Genomic DNA, 12,352 nt, shown 5'->3' on the forward strand with positions numbered 1-12,352 from the left:
ATATAGCATATTTATAGTAATGAGTCAGTTAATGTTTATTGTGTAAATTCATTCTAAATTTGGGGGAAGTAATTGGTAAAAATATACAAAGAAGCAATATTTGGAGAAGAATATTGGTTTTGTTATTTTAGGGGTTTTTTTTTCTTTTTTTGAGACAGGGTCTCTCTGTGCATTCCTGACTGCGCTGGAACTGTCTCTATAGACCAGGCTAGTCTTGTACTTACAGAGATTCCCCTGCCTTTGCCTCCCAAGTGTTGGGATTAAAAGCATATGCTACCAAGCCCAGCCAGAGGAGATCAGTTTTAGACATTCCAGATTTGGGCACCAATAGAGTGGCTTTGAGGTAAAATATCTAATTGTGACAACTGTTGTATGTATAAATAATAGCAGGAATATTTAATCTCCTTCTAGACCTAAGACTGATAGAGTTCAAAGGTCTAGAGCCCACTGGGAAAGTCTGAACATGAGCTGAATCTGGTCTGTTGATGTAAGTGGTGATGCCCTAAAAATCATATTTCTATAATGCTTGCTTTATTTTCTTTATCTGACAGGTTCATTATTATGAAGATGGTAATGTTCAGCTAGTGAGTCATAAAGATATACAAGATTCCCTCACAGTGTCTGTAAGTAATCAGTTCCGAAATGACCATAAAATAACCTAATATTTCTGTAAAACAGCAACTTTACCGTTGACTTTTAGTGATATTTCTCCTTCACATTAAAGAGATTTCAAGTAGATTACAGTTGGTAAGGAATTGCAATGCTGTACATTTTGGGCATCTTTGGGGTTAATTCATATATCTTTGAATTCATGCTATTGAAGTGTAAAGTTCAAGATTATTGTGATTGTGCAACAGGTGCTACTGTCTACTTCCTGGTACGGTGGATTTGTCTGTTACGGACATTTCACACAACTACAATCTTTTCATAATCTCTTTTTTTGTTACTGGCTTCTTTCCAGTTTAACGGTTTTAGTCTTTGTCTTCTGTTACGGCTTAAATCCCTTGTGTTTCCAAATAGTAGTCCATTGTATGGGTTTGCACTTCATTCACCCTCCAGTTAGTATAGGCGTTGCTGCTTTTTAGCTTGTTTTTGACATCCATGTACAATTTTCTGTAGACTTTTTTTTAAAAAAAAATTATTGTGCATAGGAATGGAATTGTTGACTGTGGTATGTGTAGTATTTTGAATTACTGCCAGATAGTTTCCCAGAGTGACCACCATTTTAGTTCCACTAGAAGTAATTGAGGGCTCCTTATTTTCTCCTTCCTATCTAAAACTTGGCTTTTGATTACAGTTCTTTGTCTTAAGTTATCTGCTTCTGTGATAAAGCACCATGACCAAAAGCAGCCTGAGGAGGAAAGAGTATTTCATTTTATACTTTACAGGCCTTAGTCACTTTTCTGTGGCTGCAATAAAACACCATGACTGAGGCAACGTAGGGACAGAAGAGTTTAATTGGGACTTGCAGTTACAGAGGGGTAGGCCTCCATCGTCTTCATGGCAGGAGGCAGCAGGCAGGGATGGCCCTGGAACAGAAGCTGAGAGCACTTTTTGATGCACAAACAGGAAACAAAGCACACCAACAGTGGTACCTGTCCTTTGAAATCTCAGTGCCCACTCCCAGTAGTAGCTTCTTCTAGCAAGGACACACCTCCTAGACTTCCCAAGCAGCCGTCAACTGGCGACCAGATATTCTCCTAGGAGCCTGTGGAGTCCGTTCTCATTCAAACCACCCACCATTATCTTGAGAGACTCAAGGCAGGAACTCAGAGCATTAATTGGAACCCAAGCAGACCATGAAGAAGTGCTGCTTTTAATGACTTGCTTCTATGGCTTCCCCAGCTTGCTTTTTCATGCAGTCCAGAACCATGTGCCCAGGGTACTGCACACAGTGGACAGGTCCCTCCCACATCAAGCTTGATAATCAAGAAAATGCCTCCAGAGGAACTGAGGGAAGCAGTTCCTCAGTTGACGTTCCCTCCTCCCAGCTGACTCGAGTTTGTGTCAAGTCTGTTTTCCCATCTCCCTGATAGTTAATCAGGTTGACCTTTGTTGTGTTTTTTGGGTGGAAGAATTGGTGTGTGTTCAGATCCATTGCCTATTTCTCTTTATGTTGTTTAGTTTTATATGAAAGTATGTTTTGCTGATATGTCTGTTGATGTACAATATATGAACATCGTGCCTGAAGAGGCCAGAAGAGGGCTTTAGATCCACTGGAACTGGAGGTGCAAATAGTTGTTGAGCCACCATATGTGTGCTGGGACTAGAATCCATGTCCTCTGGATAGCCGAGCAGAGCCATTTCTTCAGGTCCTTGTAAAGAGTCTTTCTCTGTCCCACCAGCAAACTCCCAAATAATGACATAGAAACGTATTAATTATAAAAGCTTGGCCTTAGCTGCTCTTTCTTATAATTTAACCCATTTATATTATCTATGTTTTTGCCTCATAGCCTTTTACCTTTCATTCTGTATGTCTGACTCCCTCTGTGTCTCCTTAGTATTTCCCTGCACCTCTGTTATCTCCTCCTATTTCCTCGCTCTATGTCTGAAGTTCTACCTATACCTCCTGCCTAGCTAGCTATTGGCTACCATTCAGCTTCTTATTCAATCAATCATAGCAATATATTTTCAAAGTGTACAAATACCCCACAACAGTTTCTCCCATTTTTTGCCACAATAAAAACAAACCCCATATGGAGGTTCTTCAATGCCCATCATCTTTTTTTTTTTTGAAATAGATTGGTGTTTCCAGGTAACAGATGTGTCTTACTGTCATGAAAAGCCTTCTGTTATTAAGAAATCTTAAATGTTGTATTCATAAGGTCTCTGAAGTGTTTGAAGGCCATCTAAAATACATCTCTGTATGACCTTGAACACATATCTAATAAATTTATTCAAAAAAAAATTTGATTGTAATAGATGACTAAACTACTAAGCTTAATTATCCTAAATAGCGTTTAAGGAGTAGAAATTTACATTACATTTTGAAATGAACTGCATAGGTACAATACCTTAAACAATAGTAGAAACATATACAAATATATATACAAATTTAATATATATTAAATATATATAAATACTATATATATAGTAGCAAATAAACTTAAATTTGTATCAGTATACAGAGTTGTTCAAAAGTGGATGTTCGAAAGTAGACTCAGACTCAACAATCCACCCTTTTATTCCATCATTCCTATCAATATTTCCCATTTTTCCCTTCAGGAAGAGATCCCTGGATCTGATCTTCTTTGTTTAGTTCTTTTTCTTTTTCTGACCATGATGAATAGCAACTTGTAACCAGCTCCCCCCTCCCCCAAATAATGGCAATTATCCTTAATCCACTGAATGACCAAAAACCACCCACCCTACCTCTTGGGAATGTGGACATTGTGTTCTGTAGACTGCTTCCTATTGTTTGGGGGTGATGACATCTTTTGGGGGTAATGATAAGTGCTGGGAAAGCTAGCTGTATCATTTGTTGTCCAGTCTCTATATGGTGGGTTTATCTAAAGCCCTGGCTAGAGTAGTCTGGAATGCTGAACCATTCTCAGCTAGCAGCTTTGAAATATTCTGGATTCAGAACTCTGAGGAAACTTCAAGAGAGGCATTTTGAGAAGGTGAATTACGTGAGCAATTTGTCTTTATTGGTGTTTGGTCCTTTTTTTCTTTCTGAAAATATACAAGCTTTTAAAGGTAACGTACATATCTGCCATTAACACTAGTATGAAATGTGTGGTGTGCACTAGTCAGCTAAGGATGATTTTTTTTTGTTGTTGTTCTATGTTTGAGCAGGCACAAGGCATCTGTCAACTTTATAAGTCCATTTGGATTGTATAACCAAACCTCTATCCATGCCGTATGATAGGATGGCATGTAATAATAAGTCATGAGGATTCTAAAATCAACAAGATTTATCATGTATCATCTAGTCTCAGCTGTTTCCATGATGAGGGATCATCCTACCCAGCACCAGTCTTTCTTGGCATTTTCCCTCATGTCTGCAACCAAGATCCTCAGGGTGTCTCTTCCAATGAAATTTGATCTTTACTAATTTTGAAGAGAACCATAACTTTTTCTTTTCCTATATAAACAAAGTTATAACCTTTCCCCCAATGCAGCACATTATCTGACTTCCATTTTGAAGCCAGGGAATCCCTAAAGTATGTAAACTTTAATTCAGCAGTTCTTCCACAACCCATTGTCTCTCAGCAGCTGCCATTCTCTATTCATTAGCATTTAAAACATTCAGAATCAGCAAAGCACCATAGACGTCCAAACTCGCTCTGTTAGAGTATTTCCATCCTCATGTGGCTTATTCTTGTTCTCTTTTCTTTTTAATTTATTCTTTCTTTAAAACTTTATTAGTTTTGAACTATTTATTTTTTAACTGTACCCTTTTTCTTTTTTTCTTAAGCCTACGCACATTGTTAAACTGCAGATTTTTTTTCTATTTGAGCCTGCTTTACTGCGTACTATCAAGAGACACATTTCTCTACCATGGCCCTCATGAGAGACTGCAGGACTAGGAAGTTGCATTTTACTTTGTGTGTTTAGAACTTTTTTCAAGGGAGGATTTCTGTAGCTTTGGAGCCTGTCCTGAAACTCGCTCTTTAGACCAAACTGGCCTGAAACTCTCACAGAGATCCACCTGTCTCTGTGACCTGAGTGCTGGGATTAAAGGTGTGTGCCACCACTATCTGGCTAGAACTCTTTTTTAAAACTTTCTCAGGTCTTATGTGGAAATGCATGCCCCTTGTTGGGTGTCGTTTGTATCAAGTCTTTCTCTGTCCCACCAGTCAGCTCCCAAATAACCCATGGAGACTTACTAATTATGAACGCTTGGCCTTAGCTTAGACTTGCTTCACTAGCTCTTATAACTTAAAGTAACCCATTTACAGTAATCTCTGTTTTGCCTTGTGTCTTTTTATTTCATTCTGTATGGTTGACTCTCTTCATGTCTCTTGATGTCTCCCTGAACCTCGATTATTTCCTCCTACTTCCTCTCTCTGTGCTGAAAGTCCTGCCAATACCTCCTGCCTAGCTATTGACCATTCAGCTTTTTATTATAGCAATGCATTTTCACACTGTGTACAAATATCCCACAACAGCCCCTATTGCCAATTTCTTAAATGCTTATTTCTGCTTTGGCTATTGAGTTGCAAGTTTTATGTATATTCTAGATGTGTGTCTGGGATCAGGTAATTTATAAATGTTTTCACTTTTCTGTGTTTAGTCTTTTCAACTTACAGAGTCATTTGCAAAACAAAACTTGAGTCTTACTGTGTTCATTTTCTCTTCTATCATTTGTGTTTTTTGTTATAGTAACTATTTATTTTTAAACAACTGCCTAAACCAAGGTCATGGAGATAAGTACATGATCCTATACCTTGTACTATACTTTGAAACCATACTATATGTTTTAAGTTCCTTCAAATTGAAGAGTTTTTGCATTTGTTTTTTATTTCTCCCTAGAGTTCTTTTACTGTTCATTTAATTGACTGCATCTATTTTCTTACTGAATTTCTTTCACTTCTAAGATACTAACAGTGACATTTTTCTTTAGACACTTGTGTTTGTATACTAAAGTACCAGTGTAGTGTAAGTATTAATTTTACAGAAGCATTAGCTTTAAAAAACCATTTATGATTCTTTTAGGCCAGGTGCTACCAGAGAAGAAAAATAATAGCTGTTGATAACAGTTCTTGTGTATTCCGAACTATCCTTTATCTCAAAATTCTCCTGTCTCAGCCTACCTTGTGTTGGGATTGCTAGTGTGGTTACCAGACCTAACTCCTTTTGTTTTTTTTTTTTTTTCTTATTGTTTAGGTAGTTTCTACTTTTAATTCTGATACTTTTATAAACTTTACCAGTCATAGCAACTTATCTATACTCCAAAGAAATATTATTTCCTTGAAGTTGGGAAAATTGCCATTTGCAATTATCATTTGTAATATTGATCAAAAAACAAAGACATGCTACATCATTGGGGAGTTTGATAACAAAGATACATGCTACATCATTAGGTAGTTTGATATTATGGAAAAATTCATTGTAAGATTTGTGCAAAAACTAGTCAGGCTGTGGTGGCACATGCCTCTAATCCCAGCATTTGGGAGGCAGAGGCAGGTGAATCTCAGTGAGTTCAAGACCAGCTTGGTCTAGAGAGTGAGTTCCAGGACAGACAGGGCAATACAAAGAAACCTTCATCTCCCCCCCCCCCCAAAAAAAAAAAACTTGGGCAAAACTCATAGGCTAGTGTTACATGAATTAGTCATAGTAATCAGACATGACTTGCCTTGTAGTTCTAAGTGTTTAAGAGGTTTTAAGATTTTTCATTATTATAAAGTGCATGTATACAAATATATACATCATATTCACATATTACTATATTAGAGAATTTGACAGTAATACTTCATTTAAAAACATAGATATTTATTGATACTTCATTACCACCTGAATGTTTGTCTGGACTCCAGTCAGCTAGTGAGACATAGGACAGTGTACTCCAGAGCAAAGTGGAGGATTCTCTGGAAAAGAGCCTGGCATGGCTTACCCTGGAGAGGTAAGAACGGACGATGGCAATAGACAGTTGTGCTGACTTAGATTGTGGGTAGACATCAGAGGATTTCTAAAGCCTTTAGAACAGAGCTTTTCTTCAAGGTTTTTCTGTTGGTAGATTGACAGGCCCATTTGGATTGACACTTAATAGAGGGAATATTGGTATGTGCTTTTGTTTGTTTGTGTTTAACAGAGAACTTCCAGATAATTAATAATCTTAAAGGATTTAAGTAGTTAATCTTTCTATGAACTTTGTGTCTCCAGTTTTAAGAGATAAGAATCTTAATCCCCTCTCTTCACCCTTTCTTTTTTAAACCAGTAGTAAAATCCTCCAGATTCAGTTGCTGGTTTTATAAGCTGCTGATTGTGACCAAGAGGGTCATTTCCATTGCCTTCAAGCCTGCTTTGTGTCACTGTTAGAAAAACAAGCACAACCATATATTTGCATGATAAAATTTGTTTTGAAAATATTTAGAGTAAATGTACTTCAGATTTAAAATATGCTCTTATTAATTGTTAGGGTTTTAAAAGTAATGGTAAATATTGCACAATAAATATTTAGGCAAACATGATTAACTAGTAATCTATATCATTGTAATTGGATTTTTCTTCTGTATATTATTAAAACATCACTTAATTAAATACTGAGACTAGTTGTATTCTGTGACCTTTAAAAATATTTTTGCCTGGTTCTCCTTGGACATAGAGTATAATCAATTTTATAATTTTCTTTTTTAAATGTGTGTGTGTGTATTTGAATGTATCTCTGCCTGCCTGTATCTGCATGAAGGTATATGTACATGTGAGTGTGGACTCCAGAAGAGTGTGTTGCTCCCTTAGTTAGAGCTGGAATTGAGGATGTTTGTAGGACAACCAGCTTGTGACTTCATTCCTATGACCAGAACTCTAGTGTTCCTGATTGTGTAACAGACCTCTTTTTATTGTTATTCTTATTTTTTAAACAGGGCCTCACTATGTAACTCTGTCACCAGGTAGATCAGGCTGACCTCGAATTTATAGAGAACCGTTCACCTCTGCCTCCTAGTGCTGGGATTAAAGGTGTGTACCACCATGCCTGACTGCCACAAGAGCTTTTAAGCTCTGAGCCATCTCTCCAGCCACATTGTTATCTTCCTTGCTTGTTAGAATCTTCATCTGCACTATTTATTAAATAGCTTAAACATGGCTTTAAAAATAGTGGGTTAGTGGCAGGTAGTATGCTTGCCTAACATCCACGAATTCCTGTGTCCTAGATCAGCAGTGAAGGAAAACAAATAAATTAAAAATAACAGTGGTTCAGTTTTTATTTACGTTTTCTTTTGTTTCAGAATGAGGTGCAGACAGCAAAAGAATTTATAAAGATTGTAGAAGCTGCAGAAAATGAATACCAGGTATGATTATCAAAAGTATATGTGTTCACTGAGGGCTGGTTCTGAAATTCAATAACTACTTCAAAACAGCTTTTAAGTCCATCCATGTTGGGGTTTTTAATTCATTGTTAGACAGTGAAATAGACTGCTTAATATTATTCTGAGAACACTCTATGTTGTAAGAGGTTGCTTCTTTGGTTTGCTTTAAATGTCTAACTGCTGGTTTTTTGGGGTTTTGTTTTTTTGTAGACTGCCATCAGTGAGAATTACCAGACGATGTCGGACACTACCTTCAAAGCCTTACGTCGACAGTTGCCAGTTACACGTACTAAGATCGACTGGAACAAGATCCTTAGCTACAAGATTGGCAAAGAGATGCAGAATGCATAAATGAAAGTTGCATGACCAGATTGTTTTAGTGTCTTTACGTTAAAAAAACAATTATTGCGAAAAGTATTCTGAACTGTCAGGCTGCCCAGTCAGATGGGCTGTTGCCACTTAAATCACTGTAATTGACTAGTTTGGTTAGAGCACAGAGCTTAGCTAATCCGCCATTGTTTTCATTGCTTTTGTTCAGAGAGTTGGAAATGAGTTTAGCGTGAGTCCTTTACTCTGTTCCTCCTTCCTTACAGTGAAGAGGTGATTCCTCTGGGTTATGTTTAAAGGGTTTTGAAATATTTCAAAAGTATTTTATTTACCAGGACCCTAAATTGTCTTTGGCTTATGAAAGGGGCAGCTTTTGATGTCAGCCCAGGTATTTTTAGTGGGGTCAGTAACGGACACTCTCGTTAAGGTGGTTGATGGACTTAGCCATATATGCTGCTAAAGAAATTGTCTACCTTTTCCTTTCACCTCTTCCACGTATGTCAGATTGAGATTAGAAGGAAAGCGTTTTCTATACCTGTTATGTTAAAACCTTCGCTGTAAGGTTATTTAGCTAGCTTAGTGTCTAACTAAACTTTTTTAAAACAAGGCCAAGGTCTGTTGCTGTTTTGAGATTCTGAAATTAAATGAGAATACTTATTTCAGAAATGCATTTAATGCTTTTTTTTCTTGTGACAGTTATGCAAACTAGCTTGAATTTCATATGTCCCTGAGTTATTTTTATCACAAAACCACAAGTGTATTATAAGGCAGATTGTAATATATATATAATCCTGAACTCATGACCATGTCTCAGTTGATTCTCCCTCCCCTTGGATTGAAACTGAATTTCATTGTGACATTAAAATGGCAAAATTTGGTATTTATTTGAGTAAAAACGTCATTTGCCAGTGAATCATACACACTATTTTAAAATACTTTCTTTGTATATTGTCCTTCATAACAAGTTGTAAGTTAGGAAATTTGGGCGTCCACATGGTGTGCAGCTGCATCTTTGGTTCTCCATCTTCCTATGCATCATGAGCATGTTTGTGATCCTTTACAGTATATCCACTGACGCCACAGGAGTTCAAGCCTTGGTGAATGTTAGCATTTGCTATGAGGAGTTGGTGGATTTGTGGTTTCTTTCAGAAGTTTGCTGCTTACACTCGAGTGGAATCCATTCCTCATGTACTCCTGCAGACATCTGGGCCTGAAAATGTTTTTTTTTTTTTAAACAAAAAAAAAAAACACTTTTACTATGTATAATAAAATATTTCATTAGCTTGAATTGTATAGATTTTTAAAAATTCAATGAGAGCATGTTTAATTTCTTTTTAAAATTACTGTTGGGCTTCAAAAGCATTGCAAATATATGACATTGTCACAGTTTTGGCTAATTTTTTCTTTAGTTTTTAAGTTGGGGCATCAGGATTTCTAAGGAAAATGAACTGATAACGTTAATTTTCTGTTCTGGTTTTTAAATTTGCTAAGTTATATGAATTGAACTAACATGGGTTTATATCCATGGCAGCCAGTTATTTTGTATTTTTCTGTTCTGGAATCTAGAATATATTTTTGAAAATATATACAACCTTTTAAATTGGCATGTGAAGCATGAAATTCCTCCAAAAATTCAGTCATGCCAAGATAGTGATTGTACAATTTTAGAGTCTGAATATTTTGTTAACTTGAAAGAAGATTGAAACTGTGGAATACCTAAAGCTTGAGGATTGTTTTCATGGGAGCTGTAGTGGCGCATCTGGTAAGTGCTGAGGAAATTGACATGTGGGAGCCAGGAGAATCGATGAACTTAGGAGGCTACTACAGTGGTCCAGGTGGAAGAAAACGCTGACTTGGACGTGGGTGGTAGCCATGTAGTAGGAGGCAAAGTTAATGGTAGTGGCTGCGAGTGTGGTGGGAGACATGAGGTGTTTTCACCTTGTGGAGTTAGGGTTAGGCCAGCCAGTTTGGTGTCTAGACCCAGGAGGCTGGCCGGGGGAGTTTGGTTTTAGATTTTATAGGAAATGGCTAGCAGTTACTGAAAGAAAACAAAATAAATGCTGTACATTGGAAAAATGGAAAAGTGGGCCTGGGAAATAGTTGCCAGATGAAAAGTCTCTTGGGGGTCCAAATCAGGAGCAGAAGGAGAGAGAGCACGAGCAAGGAACTCAGGACCGTGAGGGGTGCACCCACACACTGAGACAATGGGGATGTTCTATCGGGAACTCACCAAGGCCAGGTGGCCTGGGTCTGAAAAAGCCTGGGATAAAACCGGACTCACTGAACATAGCAGACAATGAGGACTACTGAGAACTCAAGAACAATGGCAATGGGTTTTTGATCCTACTGCACGTACTGGCTTTGTGGGAGCCTAGGCAGTTTGGATGTTCACCTTACTAAACCTGGAAGGAGGTGGGCGGTCCTTGGTCTTCCCACAGGTCAGGGAACCCAGTCTGCTCTTCGGGCTGATGAGAGAGGGAGTTGATTGGGGGAGGGGGGGATATGGGAGGTGGTGGCGGGGAAGAGACAGAACTCTTTAATAAATAAATAATAATAAAAAACACCTCATCCTAAAAGAAAAAAGAAAAGTCCCTTGGGGTGATAGGAATCGATGTGAAGCAGCATTGGGTGTAGGCAGAGAGTCCATGAGCTGAATATAAGCGAGGCGCTTGCTTTGCCAAGATTGCATGACTCACCAATGAGAAGGAGGAAGGTTGTGGTGACGGTCTGGGATTTAAGCTGTGTAACAAGGAATGACCCAAAGGGAAATAGTACCACCAACGAATCACACCTCTATCTCCAAAAATATTTACATTATGATTTTTTTTTTTTATTTTTGAGACACGGTTTCTCTATAGCTTTTTGGTTCCTGTCCTGGAACTAGCTCTTGTAGATCAGGCTGGCCTCGAACTCACAGAGATCCACCTGCCTCTGCCTCCCGAGTGCTGGGATTAAAGGCGTGCACCACCACCGCCCGGCTACATTATGATTCTTAACTGCAGAATTACAGTTACGAAGTAGCAGTGAAAATAATTTTATGGTTGGGGTCACCACAACATGAGGAACTGTATTAAAGGGTCGCAGCATTAGGAAGATTGGGAACCACTGGCCATGAAGCAGTTAACTGTCAGTATATAAGTGATGGTTACTCTAGGATGCTAAATTGAAATGGAGGAGAGTTAGTGAGAGGCAGTGAGTAGCTGGGAAAGCACAGTGGGGACACAAGCAGCCATGGAATTTGGGGCGGAAGGACAGCAGTGGATATTGAAGCCAGGACTTGTTGGGTGTGTGGCACAAGCAGTACTTTCACAGATTGTACAGATTCTTTGGACTTGCAGTGGGTATTTCTGCCACATCTTCAGACATGAGTTCTGTCTCATGTATGTGATAGTATGCATTCCTGAGCTTTAAAAAATTCTGGCTTATGTTCTTAAAAATAAAATTCTTAGTAAAGTTTATACAGGAACACCTATAGATAGCAATATAAGATCTGAGTGGTTTCTGAGTTTTAAATAGTGTTTAATAACCACAGTGCAAGTTTTGAAGTAATGGAAGCTTTGAAACTTTCAACGGGTCTTATATATACTGATTTTCTGTCTTGTGCCCTGGCCAACCATTGGGTGTTAACGATACCTTTAGCCCAGCCCAGAATACACAGCACCTAGCTTTATCTTGTGTTCATGTTTAAATGTCCCAGTAAAGACATGTATTTCTGTTAGCATGGTCTCTGACATCTCTAAGAAATATTACTTAAAGCCAGAATATTCTATAACCATGAAACCTATAGATTTGGAGGCTTATTAAAAAAATTAGAAAGTTTTTGTTGGATTTTGGTGGTGGTGTTTTTGAGACAGGGTGTCTCTGTCTAGCACTGGCTGTCCTGGAATCCTGTCTACCAGACTGGCCTCAAACCTGGAGATCTGCCTGCCTCTGCCTTCCTTTGCCTCCCGAGTGCTGGACTTAAAAAGTGCACTCTAGCCGGGCGGTGGTGGCACACGCCTTTAATCCCAGCACTCGGGAGGCAGAGGCAGGCGGATCTCTGTGAGTTCGAGACC

At 38.3% G+C, this 12,352-nt stretch overlaps 1 protein-coding gene across 1 annotated transcript in view; it reads left to right on the forward strand.

Annotated features, from left to right (window-relative positions):
- The window catches only part of Capza2 (capping actin protein of muscle Z-line subunit alpha 2), a 38,786-nt gene extending 29,103 nt beyond the window's left edge, over window positions 1-9,683 (forward strand). The window contains exons 8-10 of the mRNA XM_005363753.3: window positions 552-623; window positions 7,890-7,952; window positions 8,181-9,683. Of these exons, the coding sequence (XP_005363810.1) occupies window positions 552-623; window positions 7,890-7,952; window positions 8,181-8,321 (276 nt within the window). The 3' untranslated portion in view covers window positions 8,322-9,683. The remainder of the gene's footprint in view (window positions 1-551; window positions 624-7,889; window positions 7,953-8,180) is intronic.
- The last annotated feature ends 2,669 nt before the right edge of the window (window positions 9,684-12,352 follow it).

This window comes from Microtus ochrogaster, linkage group LG10 (genome assembly GCF_000317375.1).
Source record: "Microtus ochrogaster isolate Prairie Vole_2 linkage group LG10, MicOch1.0, whole genome shotgun sequence".
In the NCBI taxonomy this organism is placed as follows: Eukaryota; Metazoa; Chordata; class Mammalia; order Rodentia; family Cricetidae; genus Microtus; species Microtus ochrogaster.